At 46.8% G+C, this 26,618-nt stretch overlaps 1 protein-coding gene across 1 annotated transcript; it reads right to left on the bottom strand.

Moving 5' to 3' along the window:
* Positions 1–2,331: 2,331 nt before the first annotated feature.
* On the bottom strand, positions 2,332–11,979 carry S100A13 (S100 calcium binding protein A13). Its single transcript, XM_053368759.1, has 3 exons — positions 11,790–11,979; positions 7,124–7,375; positions 2,332–2,637 (listed from the first exon to the last, which is right to left on the bottom strand). The coding sequence occupies exons 2-3, from the start codon at positions 7,274–7,276 to the stop codon at positions 2,500–2,502; spliced, it is 291 nt and encodes a 96-aa protein (XP_053224734.1). The 5' UTR covers positions 7,277–7,375; positions 11,790–11,979; the 3' UTR covers positions 2,332–2,499.
* Positions 11,980–26,618: the final 14,639 nt, after the last annotated feature.

Here is a 26,618-nt window from a genome sequence, read left to right as displayed (position 1 = left end):
GCCCAAGAGCCCTCTGCCCTCCTGTGAGTTCCAGCAACTCGTATTTAAAGACATGATACCTCCAGCAGGGAAGGGAGAACATAGTTGTTGTGGTTAGTAGCCATTTTGATACTATTGATACTCCATTGTTACTATTGATTTCTCTAATTCTCTTTTAAAGCCATCCAAGTGATTTCATTATATATATTTATTTTTCAAATATATTTATTTTTATTTTAAATATATTTATTTTTCAAATGATTGATTTTATTTTAAATATATTTATTTTTCAAATGATTGATTTTATCTTACGTTTGATAATGTTACTATTTTTGCTGTCCTTTATCTCTTTTTTTGTTTATTGCTATATATTTTATTTCTTAACTGCCAGGGACTTTTCATAGCAATGATTTAAATGAATAGAATTGTAGAATTGTACACGGACTGCCTCGCCAGAGTGGTGCATGCTCTGGTTATCTCCCGCTTAGACTACTGCAATGCGCTCTACATGGGGCTACCTTTGAAGGTGACCCGGAAACTACAACTAATCCAGAATGCAGCAGCCAGACTGGTGACTGGGAGCGGCCGCCAAGACCATATAACACCGGTCTTGAAAGACCTACATTGGCTCCCAGTACGTTTCCGAGCACAATTCAAAGTGTTGGTGCTGACCTTTAAAGCCCTAAACGGCCTCGGTCCAGTATACCTGAAGGAGCGTCTCCACCCCCATCGTTCTACCCGGACACTGAGGTCCAGCACCGAGGGCCTTCTGGCGGTTCCCTCATTGTGAGAAGCAAAGCTACAGGGAACCAGGCAGAGAGCCTTCTCAGTAGTGGCGCCCGCCCTGTGGAACACCCTCCCACCAGATGTTAAAGAGAACAACAACTACCTGACTTTTAGAAGACATCTGAAGGCAGCCCTGTTTAGGGAAGCTTTTAATGTTTGATGTATCACAGTATTTTAATATTCTTTTGGAAGCCGCCCAGAGTGGCTGGGGAAACCCAGCCAGATGGGCGGGGTATAAATAATAAATTATTATTATTATTATTATTATTAGGACGGAAGGGACCCTGAGGATCATCTAGTCCAACCCCCTGCAATGCAGAAATATGCAGCTATCCCAAACAGGGATTGAACCTGCAGCCTTGGCGTTATCAGCACTAGGCTCTAACCGACTGAGCTACCCAATGGTCCATTTCATTTTGCTTCGTGCAAACTGCTTAGAAATATTCTTTTGAATTAAGTGGTATATAAACCTTGCTAAAAATGTTAATGTGGGGGGGGGGGAGAGAGAGATTGGCCAAGATTCCTATCTAGAGTTGCCAGGATGAAACCAAGGCTGGGAACTGGGCCATACCTGGCTTCCAGAGTGACTCCACCTACCTACCTGCGCCACCCATTGGGTCCTCCTGACCTGGAAGTACTTATAACAGCTTCATGTTATAAGGATGGGGGCATCTGCATTAAACAGAGTCAGACCAGTGGTCCACCTAGCTCAGTATTTTCTGCACGGACTGGCAGTGACCCTCCAAGGTTTCAGGCATGCAAGGCAGATATTCTACCAGCTGAGCTGGAACCCTTCTCTGTGGGACAATAGCAGCATTCACTGATTCTTAGCTGTGACTCCTGGATCCTGGCTGTGGTTATAGCTCAGCTTTGAGTCCCCCTCCAGCACTAAGGGCCTTCCGGCAGTTCCCTCACTGCGAGAAGCAAGGTTATAGGGAACCAGGGAGAGGGCCTTCTCGGTAGTGGCGCCCGCCCTGTGGAACGCCCTCCTATCAGGTGTCAAAGAGATAATAATAATAATAATAATAAATTTTATTTATATCCCGCCCTCCGCAGCCAAAGCCGGGCTCAGGGCTGCTAACAACAATAAAACAGTACAACAGTACAACACAACACAACACTCTAAAATCATTCATTATAAAATTAATTCAACTCAAACCAATGGCAACCATTGGGCCAGAGCTCCGTGAAGATTGCCGAAGGACAGTCAGGCTGTGCCCTGGCCAAAGGCCTGGTGGAACAGCTCTGTCTTGCAGGCCCCACGGAAAGATGTCAAGTCCCGCAGGGCCCTAGTCTCTTGTGACAGAGCGTTCCACCAGATTGGAGCCACAGCCGAAAAAGCCCTGGCTCTGGTTGAGGCCGGCCTAACCTCTCTGTGGCCTGGGACCTTCAAGATGTTTTTCTTTGAAGACTGTAACAACTACCTGACATTTAAAAGACATCTGAAGCAGCCCTGTTCAGGGAAGTTTTTAATGTGTGACATTTGATGTTTATTATTATTATTATTATTATTATTATTATTATTATTATTACCTTGCCACCAAGCAAGCAACAAACAACAGTATCTCAGAGCAAATGCTTTTATTTGAATTGCTGCAGCCTGCTGACTGTCAGGTTGATATTTCCTGTTATCTTCCTCCTCCTGCAAGCACTCAGAATCAAGGTGTCTTGGTCCCACCCACCCAACTCTCTCTCTCTCGCACAAGCCACGGCCACCCACCCGTGCCACGACTTTCACTTCTTTCTCCCCACTTTCTCCCTCTTGATATCCTTGGCCAGTTCCCCAATCAGCCTCCAGTACTCTCCGAATTTCAGCTCCTCGTCGTTGTTGACATCCAAGCTCCTCATCTTCTCGTCGAGGTCGCCGACGTCCTTCGGAAAAGGAGGAAAGGAAAGGAAAAGTCAGGGATATGTCTAATTTGTTAATTTGTTAATTAGACAAATTAACAGGAATTAGACAAATTAATAGGAAGGATCCAAAACCGGCGGGACCAGAATTTTACCGAAGACTGGAGTAAATTTACGAACTATATGAAAAGTATTTGTGATGATCAGACAATGTTTGCAGGTTTGAAAGAAGTTCTGTGAAGAGTGTTGTTGGAAATATTGTAAAAATGGAAAATGGGAGATGATAAGTTAAGAGAGGTAAAGACAATATAAAATTAAGTAATGCATAAAAAGAGGTTAAGACAGAAGATCATCGGAGGTGCGGATGGAAGTCCAAAAAAAGTGTATTTGTAATAATTTGTGTGGTACATTTTATAATTTGTATGTTAAAATTAATAAAAATGCATTATTATTATTTAAAAAAAAGGAAAAGTCATGGATAGCTGGGGCAGCAAAGGCACTGTGACGTTTTGTCACAGGAACCCGCTTGTAAAAATTATGTAAGGTGTGGAGAAGACAGTCTGAGGAGAATTCTCTCTCTCTCTCTCTCTCTCATCGTACTCCTAGAGCTCAGAGTCATCCAAGAAATTTGATTGGCAGCCCTCGGTTCAGAACCAACAAAAGGAAACACATCTCCATAACTATGCATAATTAACTTCAGGAATTTGCTCCTGCAAGATCTGGTCATCGCGGCAGCAGGTGTCTCACGTTTGCGTCACCCCATGGATGACACTGAGACTGGTTCAACTTCCCGCAAGCAGCAAGTGAGGGGGTGGTCTGAAAGCTACACGCACACAGAGTGAGAGAGGAAAGGAATTCCTTGCACACAGAAATCTAGCAAGTCAGGTAGAAGGTGGTCTAGCTGAAATTTATTCCCTGAAGAACTAGTTTTCTACATGCATGGTGTTGCTCTTTCTTGGCAGACTAGGTTAGTCATGTTGATTAATTTCTATGGGTTTACTCTGGGTAGGAATAAGAACCCCATATATCTATAGCATTTTTATACCACTTTAGCAGTCGTGGCTTTTCCCCCCTTATATAATCCTGGGAAGTATACAACCGTTCGTTAGAGGCACTGGGAATTGTAGCTATCTCCCCCCGCCCCATTTTATTTATTTATTAACATTCTTATATTACGTCGGTAAACATTGTCATATTACATTACGGGACTTACTATAATATAATTTCCAACATGTATACAAAAATTATATACAAATTTTATATACCTAAAAAGAAAATGAAACCCAAAAAAAGAACAAAGGGGGAAAAACAAAAATTGATTGATGTTGGAGTGAGACTGAGTTGAGAAATAAGATTAAGAGCACATATTGATATAAGAATGTATTAGATAGTATATAAAGAAATATACAATAATAAGAGTACATTCATTTGTAAAAAAAGAAATATACAACGGGAAAGACAGGAAGTCTAGTGTGTTGGTATGTGTATGATTTTTGGGAATTATAGCTGTCTTAAGGTCTCCTAAAATCTCTCAATACACTTAACAAACTACAGCTCCTAGGATCCTTTTTTTATTTTGTGGGGGTGCCTTAAATGTATAGTGTACACAGCCGGGACTATCACCCCATGGCTTAATGTAGAAAATCCAAGGGAGCAGGGGTCATATCCAAACCATCAATTGAAATCACATTTATACCACTTTTAAAGGTCATGGCGGTTTCCTCCAAAGAATCTTGGGAACCACAGTTTAAGGGTGCTGGGGAATCATAGCTCAGGGTGGGGTCTCCTAACATCACCCTTAACAAACAGCTGTTCCCAGGATCCGATGGAGGCAGCCATGACTGTTAAAGCGGTATCACAGTTCTTTGAACGGCTAGTACAGGTGGAGCCAAGCATTATTCATTACTCAGAGTAGACCTACTGAAATTAATGGATGTGACTAACTTAGGCTCATTGGGGTTGCTCCCAATCTTCATCCCACTCAGAAAAGACCCCCATTGACTTTAATGAACTGGACTAACGTAGGTCCATTATTTCCAGTGGGTCTACTTGCTTTTAAAAGGGACACGAATCAAGGCCTCATGATCCATCAGCGTTTTAATGCACATTTCTGCCAATGGACACATGCACAACGTTGCCTAATATTCGCATTTTTGCAGAGCACACATTTTTCTATGCAATTTTGCCTAACACACACACACAAAAACATCTTTGCAAGGCAATTTTCCTGAACACAATGCATTTTTCTATCTCATTTTCACTAAGAGACGCATTCATACACATACTGGTGTAAAAGGCTGTGCTAGAGAATGCATTGCAAGATTCAGAGAAGGGTGAATTTTGAAGGCAGGCTGCATTTAAGTTATTTATTCCGAAAGGACGACTTAGGTTCTCCTCAAATTGCGACAGGAATCAAATACAGTACCTCCCCTGTCCTTAGACATTGTGACTGCTGCAGCTGCCAGCTCCTCAAAACTTTTGCAATCCTTCACCTTACCTACTGGAATGTAGCACAGGAGTGAATCCCTCCACTCTTGCCAGAATCAGACCATTGAAGAAGAAGAGTTTGGATTTGATATCCCGCCTTTCACTCCCTTTAAGGAGTCTCAAAGCATCTAACATTCTCCTTTCCCTTCCTCCCCCACAACAAACACTCTGTGAGGTGAGTGGGGCTGAGAGACTTCAGAGAAGTGTGACTGGCCCAAGGTCACCCAGCAGCTGCATGTGGAGGAGCGGGGAAGCGAACCCGGTTCCCCAGATTACGAGACTACCACTCTTAACCACTACACCACACTGGCTCTCCCATTGGTTCGTCTGGCACAGTATTTCCAACACTGACCGGCAACTGCCCTCTGGGGTTTCAGGCAGGGTTCTCTCCCAGCTGTTAGAGACTGGCTGGATGCAGAAGAGAGGTGGAAGGCAAAAGATGGAGAACCCCCAAGGGAAGATGGCTTGGAGCCAGGAGACTGGTGGTGGGTGGTCAGAAGGAGAATACTGGGAGAAGGATGTGTCGGAAGCAGAAGATGCAACAGGGTTTAGTGAGCAGTAGGGTGGTTCATGGGACGTGGGTGACGTTGTGGGTTAAACCACTGAGCCTCTTGGGCTTGCTGATCAGAAGGTCGGCGGTTCGAATCCCCACAACGGGGTGAGCTCCCATTGCTCGGTCCCTACTCCTGCCAACCTAGCAGTTCCAAAGCACGTCAAAGTGCAAGTAGATAAATAGGTACCGCTCTGGCGGGAAGGTAAACGCCGTTTCCGTGCGCTGCTCTGGTTCGCCAGAAGCGGCTTAGTCATGCTGGCCACATGACCCGGAAGCTGTACGCCGGCTCCCTTGGCCAGTAAAGCAAGATGAGCGCTGCAACCCCAGAGTCAGCCACAACTGGACCTAATGGTCAGGGGTCCCTTTTAGGTCCCAACCTCTTAGGGTGGTTCATAAAAAACTTTTTTTAAAAAAATGCCTGCTCCAAAGGTCTTATCTTACTACACTAGGGATTATATAGCTATATCTGAAATTTCATGCATATCAGTTAATATATTGACCCTGCTCCACTGAATTGAAATTTCAGCCTTCACGACATAGGAAAACGGCCAAGTAAACAGCTATTTTCGTGGAGGAGGGTCAAGATATTAACTGATATGCATGAAAATTCAGATATAGCTATATAATCCCTAGTGTAGTAAGATAAGACCTTTGGAGCAGGCATTTACAAAAAAGAAGTTTTTAATGAACTGCCCTAGTGAGCAGGAAGAGGCTGTGGCAGAGAGCAGTTCAGAATCAGAGGCAGAAGCAGAGGCTGGAAAGGAAGGAGGGGGCAAGCGGCAGAGATGAGACAGGCGGCTGAAGAAGCCAGGGAGTCTCCCCTCCTGCTGTGGCCAGCTTCCCTCCCTGCTGGTCTCCCAGGACCAGGAGAGGTGTGAAGAGGGAGCAGCAAAGACAGGCACATTGACTGAGTCTCAGATTGGTAGGGGAGAAGCAGACTTAGGCAACTGTGGGCAACTTCAGTCCCCTCAGCTGCCCCATAGGGGGCAAGATCTACCAGGACGAATTGCTGTGCTCGCTAGGCCTGGCCCCCTGAGCAGATCTTGTTTCCCTGACTTCACTGACGCCGTGTGATTTATTGCTGACCTGCACGGGACACCATCCCGACTCTAATAATGCCTCTTGCTTGCTTGGATGGAGGATTCGTGAAGGGAGGTGCGAGTGAGTGTGCGGGAACCAGTTTACTCGGCGAAGGTAAAATCCGCACTCGTTACTCCACTCACTGTGGCCTCTGGTCCCTGCCCAACACTGCAACATGGCCCTGGAAGGCTGCTCAGAAGGGAATGTCGCCCTCAGGCAGAAAACTATTCCCTGCAGAGCTTCTGGATGTGCAATGAGAGGCAGTGGGTCTCCAACTTGGCCTTCAGCAAAATGCTTTCGGCCTAGCCCTGCTTATCCTGATTTTAAAATAAAAGCCTCCCCCATCCTCCTGGTCTTGTGCCCTATAATATGTGTCGTCGTCCCCCCTACCTTCATGAGGTTCGGGAGCTGCTCATGAACAAGTTCCTTGAACTCCCCAGCCGTCAGAGTCCCCTTCTTGCCCTCACGGCCCGCATGCGTGAAGAAGATGTTGACGATCTTCTCGATGGCTGCCTCCAGCTCTGTCCATTCGCTGCTGGCCATCTCAGGACTGAGGAGTGGTGAGTTCCTTCCTTCCTCGCTGAGGCTGTGGCTCGCCGGATGGGGAGTGTGTTTGTAGCGATGGGCTGTGTAAGGCGGGCTCTGTGAACAGGGGAGAAGGAGAAGGTGAGGCAGTCAGGAGGAAATCAACAGGGGAAGAGCAGAAGGAAAGAGGATGCCAATAAAGCAGCAAAGCACATAAGAAGAATTATGATTTGGACAATGTCATTATTTCTGTTGTTCTGCTGTTTTTTATTGCTATGAGGCAGTGAGAGATTTTACTTTCTTGGGCTCCATGATCACTGCAGATGGTGACAGCAGCCACGAAATTAAAAGACGCCTGCTCCTTGGGAGAAAAGCAATGACAAACCTAGACAGCATCTTAAAAAGTAGAGACATCACCCTGCCAACAAAGGTCCGTATAGTAAAAGCTATGGTTTTCCCAGTAGGGATGTATGGAAGTGAGAGCTGGACCATAAAGAAGGCTGATCGCCAAAGAATTGATGCTTTTGAATTATGGCGCTAGAGGAGACTCTTGAGAGTCCCATGGACTGCAAGAAAGACAAACCTCTCCATTCTGAAGGAAATCAGCCCTGAGCACTCACTGGAAGTACAGATCCTGAAGCTGAGGCTCCAATACTTTGGCCACCTCATGAGAAGAGGGCTCCCTGGAAAAGACCCTGATGTTGGGAAAGATGGAGGGCACAAGGAGAAGGGGACGACAGAGGACGAGATGGTGGGACAGTGTTCTTGAAGCTACCAGCATGAGTTTGACCAAACTGCGGGAGGCAGTGGAAGACAGGAGAGCCTGGCGTGCTCTGGTCCAGGGGGTCATGAAGAGTCGGACACGACTAAACGACTAAACAACAACAAATGTCTTTTTATTTATTTTTTTAACTCTCAGGGTCTTTCCATAGCAATATTTTAAATGAATAGAATCATAGCTCTGGCTAGTTAAAACATCGCCGTCAATCGACAACAAGTCAACGAGAGAGACCAATGTCACTTGTTGCTTTGCCGAATGAATGCGCCATGGGCCGGTCTTTCAGCTTTTCATAGAATCACAGAACGGTAGAGTTGAAAAGGATCTTGAGAACCATGTCATCCAACCCTCTGCCATGCAGGAAACATCCCGCTGTCCCATACAGGGATCAAACCTGCAACCTTGGCATCATCAGCATCAGGCTCTAACCAGCTGAGCTACCAGTTTGCGATACTGCCTAGAGGCAAAGGCGAAAACATTCCAGAAGGCCTGTAAACACAACCTTGCTAGCCAAGATAACCCCAGGACCAATTGTCACTTGCTGCAAGAACAAGATCACGTCATATGTGGTGGGAATGTAGAGAAGTTAAAATTTTTTGGGAAATGATATATAATGAATTGAAGAAAGTGTTTAAAATAACATTTGTAAAAAAAAAACCAGAAGCATTTTTGTTAGGGGTTGTAGGACAAGACCTGCCAAGGAAAACAAAGAATTTATTCATGTATGCTACAACAGCGGCAAGAGCACAAGGATGGAAGAATGAGGAACCCCCAGCAAAGGAACAGTGGCAAGAGAAACCGATGAACTATGCAGAATTGGCTAGACTGACATACAAACTGCGAGGTAAGGACAACGGTGACTTCAAAGAAGAATGGGAACTTTTTACAAAGTATTTAAAAAGACAACCAAATGAATTGGACTCCTTGGCAGGTTTTGAATAAACATACACAAATTTAGTGATTGATAACATGGTAGATAGATCATATAAGGATTGAAATAATTTTATAATATGCAGAGAAATCAGAGACTGAGGTAAGTCTCGGGGGGGTTGATGGGGAATGGGAAAAAGGGGGAAATAATGAATATGATATGTTTTGATATATTGTTATGTTGAAATTGTTAATAAATTTATTTATTTTTTAAAAAGAACAAGATCAAATGGCTTATTCACGTGCTTGGGCATATACTGTATTTTTCACTCTATAAGACGCACCAGACCACAAGACGCACCTAGTTTTTGGAGGAGGAAAACAAGAAAAAAAATATTCTGAATCTCAGAGGCCAGAACAGCAAGAGGGATCGCTGCACAGTGAAAGCAGCAATCCCTCTTGCTGTTCTGGCTTCTGTGATAGCTGCGCAGCCTGCATTCGCTCCATAAGATGCACACACATTTCCCCTTACTTTTTAGGAGGGAAAAAGTGAGTCTTATAGAGCAAAAAATACAGTATTAGTTGGCTTGCTTGGGATGCTTAGCAAGTTGGGAGAAACGAGACCTCTCACACTGATTGCTGCCAGCTACTGCCTTATTTGAGAGATGAATGAGAGATAAGCTACTACCTTATCTGAGAGAGGGATGAAAGCTTCTACCTTATCTGAGAGATGGATGAGAGATAAAGTACTATCTTATCTGAGAGATGGAAGGGGGCTCTAAGCCAGGGGTGAGTTAACTGGATTATTGGTGCCTGTTTACGTAGTTTGCTTTGTGCATAAGTAATGCTTAACATAATAGCAGTGAGGCTCTGCAGGGAGCGTTGTAAGCTTACACTTTCCTTTAATAAAGCACTAGAACTGGCCATTCTGGAGTTCTCCCATCCTCCTTCAGCAGATCTGCATCAACCCGCTCTCACAAGCCCTTGACCTTTCTTCTCGTGAAAACCTATCAGCATATTCACTCAAACTTCTCCTGATGTTTGCAATTTTCTTATGCACCTATTTGCAACGTTCCCCAGTAGAGTGCATTTGTGGCAGGTTGGTTTCACTAAGAGATCCATTTCTATGCACACTTTAATGCCAGTCTGTACATCGTTATACATGTTACTCCGCTAAAGAAACTGGATTGCAAAATTCAGAGAAGCGCAGATTTCCTAAAATGGCTGTGTTTCCATTTGTGAATCATTTTGGGATGCGGAAACTAGGATTCATCTTTAAATGTGAGCTGAATCACATTTCTCCCCATCAACTCTGACTGTGGGTTGATCCTAGTACATTTCTGCAGGACATTGTATCCCCAAAATATTAGAAAGTGGTCAAGTCCCAAGGAGAAGGGAACTGGTTGTTAAGAGGGCAAGGACCTCGCCTCCCTCTGTGGAAATTAGGAACTAAAAACACCACTGAAAAGAATTAACAGTAAGAAATAACAACGCACACATCAGAGCTGAATCTTTCCATCCATAGATTAATCAATTGCATTGCACTGCACGCTGACTTGGGAATAAGCCCCCTCCAACTCAATGAGGCTTACTTTTGGGTAAATGTGAGGAGGTAAATTCAGTTGCATGGATGTGTGGGCCGGATCCTATGGATGCCCTCTTGCAAACCAGTCCTGCTGAATTCAGGGCGAAAGCATGGATAGGATTGCATCACTTTCCTCCCGCAGCAACTAAAGCACTTCTAAACGCGACTTTGGGGTCAGGGGTGACACTTTCCCCTCCATCCCACAGCCCTGCTAACTGGCTCCCCATACCACACCAGCTAATTGTCTTAAAAGGCAATTGGCTCCAAAATAGGTGACCAACGTCCTATCTGGCTGGTCCTTACGTTGTTTAGCTGGCTGGACTGAGAATTAATAGCACTCTTTAAAATGTAAGAAAAGCCCTCCTCAGCGAGAGACCCAGGAATCTCCCAGAAACCCACAAGCAAGGCATGGAGGCAACGTTCCACGTTGTTGTTTTTTGCAATTTGTCTTTAGCACCTGGTTTTCAGGATACACAGACCCTGAATTTGGAGGCACTGTTTTGCTGGCAATGTTTTAGACCTGTGTGCCACAAGGATGTGGCAGTACATGATTGGATCTCATTAGAAAACAGCATCTGTCTGGAAGTGCCCTTCATATAATACAATGTTATTACAAGAGAATAAATACATACAGTGGTACCTCGGGTTACATATGCTTCAGGTTACATACGCTTCAGGTTACATACGCTTCAGGTTACAGACTCCGCTAACCCAGAAACAGTACTTCAGGTTAAGAACTTTGCTTCAGGATGAGAACAGAAATTGTGCTCCGGCACAACCTGAAACTGTTCTTAACCTGAGGTACCACTTTAGCTAATGAGGCCTCCCGCTGCTGCCATGCCGCCTCTGCGCGATTTCTGTTCTCATCCTGAAGCAAAGTTCTGAACCCAAGGTACTATTTCTGGGTTAGCGGAGTCTGTAACCTGAAGCGTCTGTAACCTGAAGCGTCTGTAACCCGAGGTGCCACTGTACCTCAAACAGACGACCCTCCTCTGCTTGCAGATTTTTCTAACACACCTGAATGCATGCATGTAATCCATAAATGCAATGGTGGATTGGATGGGTGTTTTCAAGTGATTCATCACCTCCCAAAATTCTTTTCGTTAGTCAGCAGACTTTGCACTCCCATAACTGCACTGCCCCATCTCTCTCTCTCTCTCTCTCTCTCTCTCTCTCTCTCTCTCTCTCTCACACACACACACACACACACACACACATGCACACCCAGTGACCAAAAAAGGGGGCCCAGCCTCTGGCACCACCTGGCACCGTGCCTCTTCCCAAGGATTGCCACTTACCCTGAAGTCGGATGCTTGCAAGGATAATGTCAGTGGGGGAACAGGGCAGTGCTTTTTATACAGCTGTGGGCAGCCAGAATCGGGGGAAACAAGGAAGGGGGGGTTGTTCAAAGGATCAGTGCTCCATTAAGCTAAAAGACTTTGCTGGTGTACGGTTTCTCTTTCCGCAGACACCGCCCACGCCCGGACTTCCCCCCCCCCCAGGCTGCAGCCCGCACTGCTACTGACACAGGGCACTGCCTTCCTGGCTTGTCAACAACCCACAAAGCTTAGCAGCCAGTCTTGGCCCTGACCAGCCGTCCACAAACAAACTTTCCTTTTGCAAGATTCGGCATGCAACCAAGGAAGGGCTGGGGTGGGGGAGAGTAGCCCCCAACAACAACACCTCGTGTTTGTTTGTGTGTACAGGCTGCAGAAGACACACAAGGGGAGAGTTTGTGTTACAGACTCTCTGCCGGGGCCTCGGGATGAGTTAGCAGGGAAGGCGGTGGAAGCCCTCCAGGGAAATGTATTCCATGAGCTGACTCACTCGCCCAGCCACCGTTTGCAGAAAAACACGACTGGCCGTCGCTCACGCTGGGACATTTTTTTTTGGGGGGAGGGGTAGTTTGATTTTGATTTTAGCCAGGAAAAGTAAACAGGATGCCCTAGCAAGGCTTGAACTTGATGCCAGGCTCGGACAGGGTGATCTAGCAAGGTTTTGAATTTAAGTCAGGCTCAGAAAGGAAGATCTAGCAAGGCTTGGATTTAAGTCGGGTTCAGACAAGCATACCCTCCAAGGTTTCTCCGATGAAAATAGGGATGTCCCATTCCACAATGAATTTTACTATTTATACCCCACACTGGGTTGTCCCAGCCTCTCTGGGCAGCTTCCAGCTAAATTGCTATATTATCACAATTCCAAACTGTTTTATATATCAAACATCCTTGTTTCCTAAGAAGAAAACTGCACAAGAATGTGGCAACACGAGAACGGGCCTTCTCCCCATCTGTGGGACGTTCCTTTTCAACCAGGCTTTTGGTTGATTTGATTGACATATGCCCTTTTAAAATGTGGGGTTTTGGGGGGAGAGGGTGTTATTGGGTTATTGTTTTTATTTTGATTATATATTTTGTGGTTTTGAGTTTTGTTCTGTGAGCTACCCTGAGACCTCCAGGTATATGGCGGAATATAAATTCAATAAATGAACCAAATGAATGAATGAATACAAAGAAAACAAATGAAATAGAACGTGGGGGAAAGAAAATGGCATGTGGGAGGGGAGGGATAATATAACAAAAAAGGCTATAGCTCCGTGAGATAATGCAATCATTTACATTGTCATTCCAGAAAAGGCCCATTTCTCAACAAATGTGTTTTCTTGAGTATTACATATTGCATTTATCTTATGTGTAAGGTTTAGCATTAAGATAGTTTGCCAGGTTTTCCTTAGCCAATCAGATATGGGGATGGGGTTATATTTCTGTTTTTGTGCAATATACTGTTTTGTTGTCGTTAGCAGCATCGTAATCAGCTGCACTTCAGTGTTAATGACCTCAGAGCAAAGTATCAAATGGAGAGTTATTTTTCAATGTTCTCGAATGACGATGCTAAGCTGCAGCTTTCCCCCGCTCCAACTCTGCAAGCTCATAATCCCTTTCCCAAATCCACTCACATTTAGTTCAGTCTATAGCAGTCACTTACCTGCTATTGGAAAAATGCGGTCACCGACCCCCCACCACCACACACACAAACACAAACACAAACACACACACACACACTCCTGTGCTCCTCCCCAAGTCACCAGCCTCCTCCAGTCCTTCCTGTTTTTGAACACTGCTTTAGCAGAAGCGGTGAAGGTTCAGTCCAATATCTTACTGGTTTATCCTGAGCAGCTCAATTTGTTATAGACTGCTTTGGGAACAGGAATGGGCAAATCCGTTCCTCCTTTTTCCCATTATTCAGTTCAGTTCTCCACATCTGCACATCAGTTTGCAGATCCACACCCTCCCCACACAAAAAAAAGCCTTTATGAGAATTCATCAGCTTGAATCGAAGAATTCGTTTTTTGTGAATGACTCCTGGCATACACAATTTTGCATGCAATTTTTTTTGCAAAGCAAGTTTCAGTAATACAATGCATATTTGACATGTTACTTCCACTAACAGATGCACACTTTGGTCTCATGGGTGACTTTTTTGTATGCATGACTCAGCTGCAGAATTGCACTGCAAAAGTACAAATTTCAAAGGTCGGCCACAATTCGATTCATGCATTGCTTCAGGTGAATCAGTAGGTTTGACTTTAAGTTCAAACCGAAACAATTTCCACTCCATCCCTATACCTGACCACTGGCTGTGCTGGCTACACACTCATTCTAAATGTAGACCAATGTGTCCTACTTTCTAGACCAGCACAAGAGGCAGATATCAGAAGGAAGGGGGAAAGAGGCAGCGGTGGTGCAGTGGTTAGAGTGGTCAACTAGGACCCGAGAGGGAGACTGGAGTTTGAAAACCACCACTCAGCCATGAAGCTCACTGGGTTTGATCTCAGGCCCAGCCACTGCCTCTCAGCCTAACCTACCTTTCAGATTGTATGGAGAGAACTGTGTACAGTGGTACCCCGGGTTACATACGCTTCAGGTTACATACGCTTCAGGTTACAGACTCCGCTAACCCAGAAATAGTACCTTGGGTTAAGAACTTTGCTTCAGGATGAGAACAGAAATCGCGCAGCAGAAGGAGACCCCATTAGCTAAAGTGGTGCTTCAGGTTAAGAACAGTTTCAGGTTAAGAATGGACCTCCGGAACAAATTAAGTACTTAACTCGAGGTACCACTGTATGTCACTTTGAGCTCCTTGAGGGGGGAAAAGGTGGGATGGAAATCAATCAATCAATCAATTAACAAATACACACGATTTCCCCAATAAATGCATTTTTGTCAATATGGTTTGACTGATGGACTGCATAGCAAAACTCAGAGAAGTGCAAATTTCAACGGATGAAGAAGAAGAAGAGTTTGGATTTGATATCCCGTTTTATCACTACCCTAAGGAGTCTCAAAGCGGCTAACATTCTCCTTTCCCTTCCTCCCCCACAACAAACACTCTGTGAGGTGAGTGGGGCTGAGAGACTTCAGAGAAGTGTGACTAGCCCAAGGTCACCCAGCAGCTGCATGTGGAGGAGCGGGGAATCGAACCCAGTTCACCAGATTACGAGTCCATTGCTGTGTTTTCGTTTCCGAAAGTGAGGATTTGATAGATTTGGCTGAAACCTGGATCTGATTTCTCCCCCCGCCCCCATCACTGAGGAGAGCCTCAGGAAGTTCCCCCTCAGGCCTTCCTTAGACATTCCTGGGCTTTATGGACCAATTGCCTGACTCAGTATTAAGTGGCATTGTAAAACAGCTAAGTTATTTGACAATAATAGTAATAAGGCTATGTTTTGCTGCTTTGGCCCACAGAGAGATAACACTGGAATGCAGAAGAGGCAGCCGGACAAGAATTGCCGGAAAGATCCTTCGGCGTACAAAGCAACAACCCCTATGCGCTGCCGAGAGGCCCAGTGTTTTGACTCTGACATGTCACACTAAAAAAAGGGGGGGGAATCAAATTAACATTGTGTAGGTTTTGCGAGACCTGGCAACACATCTCAGGTTGGTGTATTAATTCATTCATTCATTCAAAATTGCACTTATGGTCCACCTTTCCCTCCAGGAAGCTGAAGGTGACATACATGGTTCTGCTCTTCTCATTTCATCCTCACAACCGCCCTGTGAGGTAGGCCAGGCTGAGACGCACAGACTGTGGCAAGGTCTGACTCAGTGAGCTTCAAGGCCAAGCCAGGATTTGAACCCAGCTCTCTCCTAAGTCCTGGTCCAGCACCCCAAGGGGAAATGATTACTGTGGTGACAACGTGGACTAGATGGACCATTGGCCTGATCAGACAGGGATCGTCTTACATACCCTTCAACATTTCTCTGATGAAAATGGGGACTTCCTATATTATTATTATTATTATTATTATTATTATTATTATTATTATTATTATTCCCCGCCCATCTGACTGGGTTGCCCCAGCTCAGGGCAGCTGGGCAGCTTCCAACATATATAAAAACATAATAAAGCATTAAACATTTTTTTAAAAACCTATACAGAGCTGCCTTATATGCTTGGCTTGGGGGGGTCACATTAATGCTTCAACATTTCTCCAGTGAGAATAAAGGTAAAGGTAAAGGGACCCCTGACCATTAGGTCCAGTCGTGGCCGACTCTGGGGTTGCGGCGCTCATCTCGCTTTATTGGCCAAGAGAGCCGGCATACAGCTTCCGGGTCATGTGGCCAGCATGACTAAGCCGCTTCTGGCGAACCAGAGCAGCACATGGAAACGCCGTTTACCTTCCCGCCGGAGCAGTACCTATTTATCTACTTGCACTGTGATGTGCTTTCGAACTGCTAGGTTGGCAGGAGCAGGGACTGAGCAACGGGAGCTCACCCCGTCGTGGGGATTTGAACCGCCGACCTTCTGATTGGCAAGCCCTAGGCTCTGTGGTTTAACCCACAGTGCCACCCATGTCCCCCAGTGAGAATAGGGACGACCTAAGAAAAACCTGTCCATTCTGAGGGAAATCAGCCCTGAGTGCTCACTGGAAGGACAGATCGTGACGCTGAGGCTCCAATACTTTGGCCACCTCATGAGAAGAGAAGACTCCCTAGAAAAGACCCTGATGTTGGGAAAGATGGAGGCCACAAGGAGAAGGGGACGACAGAGGATGAGATGGTTGGACAGTGTTTTCCAAGCTACCAGCATGAGTTTGACCAAACTGCGGGAGGCAGTGGAAGACAGGAGTGCCTGGCGTGCTCTGGTCCATGGGGTCACGAAGAGTCGGACACGACTAAACAACAACAAGGAAAAACAGGACATTCCAGGATCAAATCAGAAACGAGGACGGATTCTGTAAATCCAGGAAATTCCCTGGAAAATAGGGGCACTTGGAGGGTCCGTCCTTACATTCTTAAACCAACAAGCCCCATCGTCAGAAGAGAGCTTCCCGCATTTTTCATTGTCGTTCCTCGCCCCCTGTCATGATCAAGCCTGGCCTGTCGGCAACAGCAAACGCTGATTGATTGACACACATTCCTTCCTTCTGTGGAGGCTTGCAATAACAGGGGCTTTTTTTAGTTTTTGCAAACCATCGCCAGCCTCCTGTTGCTGAGCCCTAACACGTTCAGATGACCTGGGATTCTGGGAACACCAGCAGCAAGGAACACCGGCCCGGCCTGTTTCGTGTGCCCACACGCGCATAACTCTGTCTCGCTCACCCATATGCTAATCCGGGCCAGTCGAGCTCCATGCCATCGCCAAGGGTAGATAATAGATTTCCGGAGAACTGGGACAAGGCGAGGACGTCACAGCTTTCCAACCCCGGAAGGAACCACCTTTGGCTGGAGAAACAGAGGCACGTGCTGTGGGACTCAGAGGATAAGCGAGGCCATGTGTCACGCACCAGCTCCCCAGTGAATAATGGCCAACTGCTTGTGACAGCATTGCTTCCCCCCTCACAACATTTATTTATTCAAATTTCTGAACCACATCATATTTTGAATTTTCAAGGCCACATTCACACCATGCATTCAAAGCACAATAATATCCCTTTAAACAGCCAGGGGTGTCCCCCCCCCAAAATAAAAGAATTCTGGGAGCTGTTGTTTGTTATGGTCGCCGAGAGTTGTTAGGAGACACACATCCCCGTTCCCTTCGCACAGCTACAATTCCCAGAGTGGTTTAAGACTCAAGCCCTCTTCGCAGGGATTTTTGGTAAATGTAGCTCTCTGAGGGGTATAGGGGGGTCAGTTCTCAGCTTCCTGAAGAAAGGAGAGCTCCCATAATCTTATTTTTTTGGGGGGAGCCTGTTTATAGTGCAATGATACCACTTTAAATAGTCATGGAGCCCCGCAAAGGATTCTGGGAGCTTTGGTTTGTTAAGGGTGCTGAGAGTTGTTAGGTAAAGGTAAAGGTACCCCGACCATTAGGTCCAGTCGTGACCGACTCTGGGGTTGTGGCACTCATCTCACTTTATTGGCTGAGGGAACCAGCGTACAGCTTCCAGGTCATGTGGCCAGCATGTGGTGAACCAGAGCAGCGCACGGAAACGCCGTTTACCTTCCCGCCAGAGCGATACCTATTTATCTACTTGCACTTTGACGTGCTTTCGAACTGCTAGGTTGGCAGGAGCAGGGACCGAGCAACGGGAGCTCACCCTGTCATGGGGATTCGAACCGCCGACCTTCTGATCGGCAAGTCCTAGGCTCTGTCGTTTAGACCACAGCGCCACCTGCGTCCCTCTCTGAGAGTTGTTAGGAGACACCCATTTCCCCTCCCTGAGCTGCAATGTATGATGTGAATGTGGCCATTTTGATGTTAAAACAAAGACACAAACCCCTGATACACAAAGGAGAAAGGGGGAGACTCAGCGAACTCCCTGGGAAAGAAGGAAACGACAGTGTGGTGTAGCGGTTAGAGTGCTAGACCAGGACATGGAAGACCAGGGTAAAGCTCACTGGGTGTGGCCTTGGGCCAGGCACTGCCTCTCAGCCTAACCCACCTCACAGGGTCGTCACAAGGACAAAACAGGGGGAGGCAGAGAAGCATGTATGCCATCTTGAATTCCGTGACGGAAAGTTGGGATATAAATGTAATAAATACATACATAAATCATCAGAGAAAGGCTGACAACGAATCAGGCCTGTATTTCAGCAGGTGAGGAATCTTTCTCATCCCCGAGGGCCACATTCCTTTCTGGGCAACCTTCTGAGGGCCACATGTCAGGGGTGAATTTTTACTTTTGTGAATTTTTTACCAATGTGAATTTTGTACCTTTGCATAGTAGGCTATTTTCTGCACACACACACACACACATATTTTCTCTCTATCTTTCATCCAGACAAGCAAGACGACATATCTCCAGCCAGCCAAAATATTCAAAGTTTGGGGGGTTCTGAGGGCCGGATATATATATTTGGAGGGCCACATTTGACCCATGGACTTAAGGTTCTCCATTCTTGCTGCATCTAAACACTGTGCAGTTTCACACACCCCCACACACAGAGAGAAGCCAAAAATATGCAATTTCTACATCTTTGTGAACCAGAGTCAGAGAGGGAAATTGGGGAGGCAGCTCCCCATTATCTCCACCATCATATTTTGAAACCTTAAGGCATGTCAGAGAGTAACTACTTTGCCAGGCACGGTTTGAGGAATGCATGACATCATATCATCGGAACTCGCTGTTACAGGGTTGCTTGATGAGTATTAAATGAGGCGACTGTCAACTTTTGATTTCACAATGACTGCCAGAGGTGTAGCCAGCTGGGTCCTGACAGGATGTGCTGTCCCATGGGTGGAGCCTAGCAGCTTCAAGATGGAGTCGATAGTGAAAGGAAGGAAGGAAGCTTTGTTGAGCCAATTTCTGGACTTTATTTGACTGTTTGGTCTCCAATTTCTTCAACCTGAGCATAGGAGCCATGTCCTAGAGGCCAAGGCCCCTTTGGCCCCCAAAATAAAATATTTGAGGGCCCTCCAAAGTTGATGGGCATTGCCATTCAAATGGAGTGTGTGTGTGATCAATTATGCAGGGTAGGGCTTACCTGGAGACCCCTCCAATATTTTATTCAAATTAGCACCCCTGTACCTGAGACAAAAGGGATGTGGGTGATGCTGTGGGTTAAACCACAGAGCCTAGGACTTGCCGATCAGAAGGTTGGCGGTTCGAATCCCTGCGACTGGGTGAGCTCCTGTTGCTCAGTCCCTGCTCCTGCCAACCTAGCAGTTCGAAAGCACATCAAAGTGCAAGTAGATAAATAGGTACCACTCCGGCGGGAAGGTAAACGGTGTTTCCGTGCACTGCTCTGGTTCGCCAGAAGCGGCTTAGTCATGCTGGCCACATGACCCGGAAGCTGTACGCCGGCTCCCTCGGCCAATAAAGCGAGATGAACGCTGCAACCCCAGAGTCGGTCACGACTAGACCTAATGGTCAGGGGTCCCTTTACCTTTACCTTTACCTGAGACAAGGGTGGCTGGTGTCCAATGGGACTGAGAGGGCAGAAGGCAGGGAGACCAACAGCAGGTGGAACCAGTGTCAGTGATAGGCAAAAGTGTCCCATCCTGACTGGTTGTAAGAAGACAGGTGAATCAGCAGCAAACATCTGGGGAAACATTCTGAGCCGAGCAATATCTTAACATAGAATAAAAATGTCAGGTTGTTGTCAGGCTGCAGTTTGCATGGCCGCAGACAGGTGGCACTGTGAACTGTGACGTCATGAGACACAGTGGGTGGTCACCCCTAGCGAGCCATGGAGGGGCAGCCAGAAGAGTCTGTAGGCCCACAGTTCCCCTATCTCATCTGTTGGATCCTCTGCCTGTCAGCTCTGGCAACAGGAGCAGCACGAGGATGAAGAATTTACCCAGAAGAAGAAGCCTATTTCGCTTTTTTTGTACTGATTTTTAAACGTATTTAAATTTGTATATCATAAACCACTTTGAGATGGCTTATTAATGCTAAGCACTCTATACATATTATGAAATAAATTGCTATAGAATTGGATGTTGCATCAAAGTTACACTCAGAGTAGACTCACTGAAATGAATAGGCACAAGTGAGTCATGCCCATTATTTTCCATGAATCTACTCTGAGTAGAACTAATGCTGCATACAACCCATCATGTGTATGTTCGGGGGAAATGTTCGCAGAAATGCATAGGAAATTTTGCACAAACTTTTTTTTAAAAAATCCACAATTTGGTGCAGAAAAGGTGCAAACTTAAAACTGGGGAGGGGGGGAGGAAGAGAGAATTAGGAGGCTTGAGAGGTTTGGCCATCCCTAGAAGAGTAAAAGGTAAAGGACCCCTAGACAGTCAAAGGTGACTATGGGGTATGGCGCTCATCTCGCTTTTCAGGCCAAGGGAGCTGGCGTTTGTCCACAGACAGCTTTCCAAGTCATGTGGCTAGCATGACTAAATCACTACTAGAGCACAAATGACTGTGACAAGTGCCAGAGTGCACGGAAATGCCGTTTACCTTCCCGCCACAATGGTACCTATTTATCTACTTGCACTAGCGTGCTTTCAAACTGCTGGGTTGGCCGAAGCTGGGACAGAGCAACAGGAGCTCACCCCGTTGAGGGGATTCGAACCGCCGACCTTCCGATTGGCAAGCCCAAGAGGTTTAGACCACAGCGCCACCCGCGGCCCTCCCTAGGAGGGTGGCACTATGTGATGATCCTGCATCGGCGGCATAGCAACCTCCCAGAATTATGGGAGCTGTAGAGTTTTTAAGGGACCCTTTCTCTCTTCACAGAAAGTTAAAGGTAAAGGTAAAGGGACCCCCGACCGTTAGGTCCAGTCATGGCCGACTCGGGGTTGCAGCGCTCATCTCACTTTATCGGCCGAGGGAGCTGGGGTACAGCTTCCGGGTCATGTGGCCAGCAGGACTAAGCTGCTTATGGCGAACCAGAGCAGCGCACGGAAACGCCGTTTACTTTCCCACCGGAGCGGTACCTATTTATCTACTTGCACTTCGTGCTTTCAAACTGCTAGGTTGGCAGGAGCTGGGACTGAGCAATGGGAGCTCCCCCCATCGCAGGGAATCGAACCGCCGACCTTCTGATCGGCAAGCCCTAGGCTCTGTGGTTTAACCCACAGCGCCACCTGCGTCCCTTCACAGAGAGCTATTGTTCTCCAAAATGGTTTAACAATCCACCTCTCTTTCCAGGGAATGCTGGGAATTGTAGTGGTGAGCGGCGAATAGGGGGGTCTCTTAACCATTCTCGGCACCCTGAACTAACTACAGTTCCCAGAATTCTTTGGGGGGTCACATCTGGCTCTTAGGCTGGAGGCCCCCTCCCTCTGCCCAGTGGAGCTGGCCAAGTCAGCCTGGCAGCATCTGCTGAGCTGGCCTATGCTGGCGCTGTCCCCGCACTACCACGTTCAGCTGGCAGAGATCCTGGCATTTCTCCTCCCTCAGTGCCAAGAAATGGACCCAGCCTTCACGTCAACATTCTTCACCCCCACGCCGGGGGAGAAAACTGCAAACTCATCTCAAACGCTTCTTTTCTCTTTGGCTTAAAACCCCTGGCACTGTGTGAGTTATGCAGAGGGAGGGAGAGAGATCTGGAAGGCAGTGGGTGAAGGGTTGGCCGAGTGCAGAAGACAGGCGGGTCTTATTTAGGCCTCATGGGGAGGGTAGCGTCAGGTCCCATCTGTACATATTTCGAAAAGTGAAAACCCAGAAACAAAAGTTGTTCAGCTTTTTGTGTGTGCAAAAAACCTTTAAAGCTATTTTAAAGGAAATCTGCCAAGAAATCAACACTTCCGACATGGGTTGCCATACGACCTGGAATATTTTTTACTGCTTTTGAGAAATTCCACTTGGGCGCTATTTTTGACGGACAAATCCTGGACGTATGACAGCCCTATTTAAAGGGGTATTATACTTTCCCCAGGATGTGGGTGGCGCTGTGGGTTAAACCACAGAGCCTAGGACTTGCCAATCACAAGGTTGGCGGTTTGAATCCCTGCGATGGGGTGAGCTCCCGCCAACCTAGCAGTTCGAAAGCACATCAAAGTGCAAGTAGATAAATAGGTACCACTCCAGCAGGAAGGTAAACAGTGTTTCCATGCGATGCTCTGGTTCGCCAGAAGCAGCTTAGTCATGCCGGCCACATGACCCGGAAACTGTACGCCGGCTCCCTCGGCCAATAAAGCGAGATGAGCGCCGCAACCCTAGAGTCGGCCACGACTAGACATAATGGTCAGGGGTCCCTTTACCTTTTATACTTCCCCCAGTTTCTACATTAAGCAGGCCTAAGGCTCTGTTCTAAGCATGCAGTGCACCCTGGGAACTGTAGCTTGTAAGAGGTGCTGAGGGTTATTAGGAGATGGTGATTCTCCTCACAGAGCGGCAGTTCCCAGAATTCCCTGGGAAGAGAAACTGATTCTTAAACCACTCTTGAAATTGTAGCTCTGTGAGTCCTCTCCCCTGTTGCGGGTTCCTCCATCATCATCATCATCATCATCATCATCATCATCATTCCTAATCCACTTTTAAAACCATCATTATTCCTAATCCACTTTTAAGGCCATCACTGTCCCTTCTGGAGCAAGTTTCAGAGTCCATCTCTGTGCTGCACGAAGAAGCACTTTCTTTTATCTTTTCCAGAATCTTCCAACATTCAGCTTCAGGAATTAAGGTCCACGAATTTTAGTATTATGAGAGACAGAGGAAAAACTATTCTGTAAGCTTTTCTTAGAGACAGACGGTTGCTCCTGGGTCACCCACTCCTGAAATGGACAACAAACTGGTTGATCTGGGTTGCAAAGACTTTTTTATTCTTAAGGAACCTGTCTGGAGAGAGAGAGAGAGAGAGAGAGAGAGAGAGAGAGAGAGAGAGAGAGAGAGAGAGAGAGAGATCTGCTTTGGTGAACTTGCAAGCAGTATCCACCCCCCGCCCCCCACCCCCGGTCTGGCTTGTCATGTCCTCATCATTCATTCTTGCTAGTGTGAGCATGTCACTAACTTCTTGCGTGCCTGGCTGCCCTCCTTTTTCTTCAGGTTAGTCAGCAAAAAGTGAGTGAATCTGATTTGAATGGCGATCAAGAAGAAACAGCAGAGATAGAGAGGGCAAATCCAGCCAGGGTTATCGAGAGGTAGCGCAGCATAGTGGTCACAGCAATAAGATTTGGGAGGCAGGTCTGTTTAGATGGCAAAAGGAGAATGCATCTAATAGGAACGGCAATTTAGAGGAAACCACGGAAACATAGAGGGTAAATCTAGCCGGGATTATTGAGGAGGCAGTGTGGTATAGTGGTTAGAGTGTTAGACTTTGGAGAGGGGGGGTCCATTTGGATAGGGAGGTTTATTTGGCAAAGAGAGAATCTTTCTAATAAGAATGACAATCAAGAGGAAACGGCAGAGATAGAGAGAATTATTACTCCAGCTCCAACTTCTGTCAGCTCCCCCATCCCTGCCGATGGCCAGGGATCCTGGCTGATGTAATTCCCCATTCCTGTTCTAACAGATCTGTCAACAGCTACTGGTTGTGGTGGCTATATGTTGTTATAGGTTTGAGGGGTCAGTCTGGATGATGCCTCTTGGTCCCTTCCAGGCCTGTGATCCTGTATTAGAGTCTATGGCAGGAAACCTGCTGGGCTGGTCAAACCAGTTCCTTTGTTAAAGTACTGGCCTTCATCACTCAGCAAGATACTCGTCATCAGCATCTTAAAAAGTGAGCTCTGTTGCCATGGAGGCAAATGGGTGGGCCTTTTCTTCACTTCACCTGGCTGGCTGTCACACCATTCTAGGAAGGAGAGTGATAGGCCAAAGGGAGCCTGGAGAGGGGGTGGGTTTGGGCTGATCCTGGCAGCTGGAGAAACAGAGGCATGTCTTGCTCTGGGCTGGACCCCAAAGCTATGGCTTGGAGACCTCCCTGGGAACCCAAAGGGGATGCAAGATCTGTTGGCGTGTTGGTGCTGTAAGTGTCTCCATCCTACGCTCAGGTTGTGCGTGTGAATAAGACCATACACCCTAAAGGCACCACAGTCTCCGTTGACCATCATTCCAAAGAAAGCAAACTCGGAGTAAGGACTGGAACCTCTGGAGCAGTGGTTCTCAACCTGTGGGTCCCCAGATGTTGTTGGACTACAACTCCCATCATCCCTGAGCTCTGGCCTTGCTAGCTAGGGGTGATGGAAGTTGTAGTCTAACAACATCTGGGGACCCAAAGGTTGAGAAAGGATGCTCTGGAGTCTCCCACCACTTGGAAATTGGGTGCGTGCAACACTGGTGTCAGAAGTGGGAGTTTGTTGCTGCTCAGAGATTAGCATAGATGCAACAGCATTAACAGCCAGTTAGGAGTAACCATCAGGAAGTAAACAATAGAAAAGGCTTGCTGCCTTCATGGCCTGTTTGTGGGCGTCCCCGAGGCATCTGATTGGCAGCAGTAATTGTAGGCCTATGACGCAGCCACATTGCTGAAGCTAAGCAGTCGCATCAGGCCCCAAGCAGGAGACCTTTCTTTGAACCTCATCAAACTTTATTTAGTCATTGATTTATATACCACTTTTTCTCCAAGGACCTCAAGGTGGGGCACATGGTTCTCTTCCTCCCCATTTTATCCTCACAACAACCCTGGCCAAGAGAGACAGTGATTGGCCCAAGGTCACCCAGCGAGCTTCATGGCTGAGCGGGGGATTCAAACCCTGGTCTCCCAGGTCATAGTCCAAACCTCTAATAACTACACCATACTGGTTCTTCAGGGATGTGGGTGGCACTGTGGGTTAAACCACAGAGCCTAGGGCTTGCCGATCAGAAGGTCGGCGGTTCGAATCCCTGCAACGGGGTGAGCTCCCGTTGCTCGGTCCCTGCTCCTGCCAACCTGGCAGTTCGAAAGCACGTCACAGTGCAAGTAGATAAATAGGTACCGCTCTGGCGGGAAGGTAAACGGCGTTTCCGTGCACTGCTCTGGTTCGCCAGAAGCGGCTTAGTCATGCTGGCCACATGACCCAGAAGCTGTACGCCGGCTCCCTCGGCCAATAAAGCGAGATTTGCGCCGCAACCCCAGAATCGGCCACGACTGAACTTAATGGTCAGGGGTCCCTTTACCTAAAACAAAACATATTATCCAGAAACATATTGTTCTTATTCCCCCCCCCCCATTTTTCCTCCCTCCCCCCACAGAACCCACCCACCCTGACTTCCCTCAGTTCCAGTCTTTGATTTCTCTAAAAATGCTATTTTCTGCATGTTACACAGTTGTATAGATCCTCAAACTATTTAGCTGATTATTATCAATAAAAAAATTGTGAATGTTTATTCAAAGCCAGCCAAGGAGTCCAGTTCGCTTTGTTGCGTCTTCAAATACTTTGTAAAGGGTTCCCATTCATCTTTAAAGTCACAGTTCTCCTTGTCCCGTAGCTTGTATGTCAGTTTTGCCAGTTCTGCATAGTCCATCAATTTTTCTTGCCATGATTCTTTAGTTGGGGTTTTCTTCAGTCTTCCATCCAGGATTCCCAACTCCTATCAACCTCAGCCAGCATGGCAAACCGCTGGGGATTGTGGGAGTTGGGAATCCAGCCGCATGCCCACCCCTCTCCTAGACACACGTCCCAACCATAGCTGTCAAGTGTCCCTTATTTGGCGGGACAGTCCCTTATCCTAGCGCCATGTCCCGCTGCTGTCCCTTATTGATGAGGCTTCATTTGGCTGCTGGCTGGGCTTTCTTCCTTTGGCTCAGAGGGGCTCAGAAGTTGAACATACCTGTACCCGGAAAATCCCTTATTTTGGCTGCTGATCCCTTATTTTCAAGGCTGCTGGTCCCTTATTTTCAAATCTGTAAGTTGACAGCTATGGTCCCAACCAGTTAGGGATCACACATTAAATGCACATAGAGAGGCGCAAAACAGAGATGGAGAGCTTGTGGTTCTCCAGTTGTTGCTGCTCAAAACTCCCATCAGCCCCTAGTCAGCATGGCCAACCGCAAAGGTTCATGGGAGTTGTAGTTCCGCAACACCTGCAGGGCCACAGCTTCAGCATCCCCAATCAATAACCCCTTTTTTGCTTTCCCTGTCCCAGAATTTTGGACGCTGTGTAAAAAAACAAACAAGCGAAAAGCACCCAGGCACCGAATATTTGAGCTTGGCTGCTTGAAAAACCTCAGAGGGTTATTTTTTCTCCCCCATCTTCATTTTATGAAGGAAGAATTGAGAGGTAGCGGGTGTGAGAGCCGGCTGTTTTTCGGAGATGGGGCACAATTGGCCTTTGTTATGCCCACGGCCTCTTCTGCTGGGCCACAGCA

The sequence above is a fragment of the Podarcis raffonei genome, chromosome 16 (assembly GCF_027172205.1).
Source record: "Podarcis raffonei isolate rPodRaf1 chromosome 16, rPodRaf1.pri, whole genome shotgun sequence".
NCBI lineage: Eukaryota > Metazoa > Chordata > Lepidosauria > Squamata > Lacertidae > Podarcis > Podarcis raffonei.
This window is presented reverse-complemented; position numbering and strand designations above follow the sequence as displayed.

Bases quoted from the DNA above. Each gene is read 5' to 3' on its own strand.
- S100A13 (XM_053368759.1), bottom strand. From the start codon at position 7,276: ATGGCCAGCAGCGAATGGACAGAGCTGGAGGCAGCCATCGAGAAGATC. The intron at 2,638-7,123 runs GTAGGGGGGACG...CCTTTTCCGAAG, and splicing joins AGCTCCCGAACCTCATGAAG to GACGTCGGCGACCTCGACGA.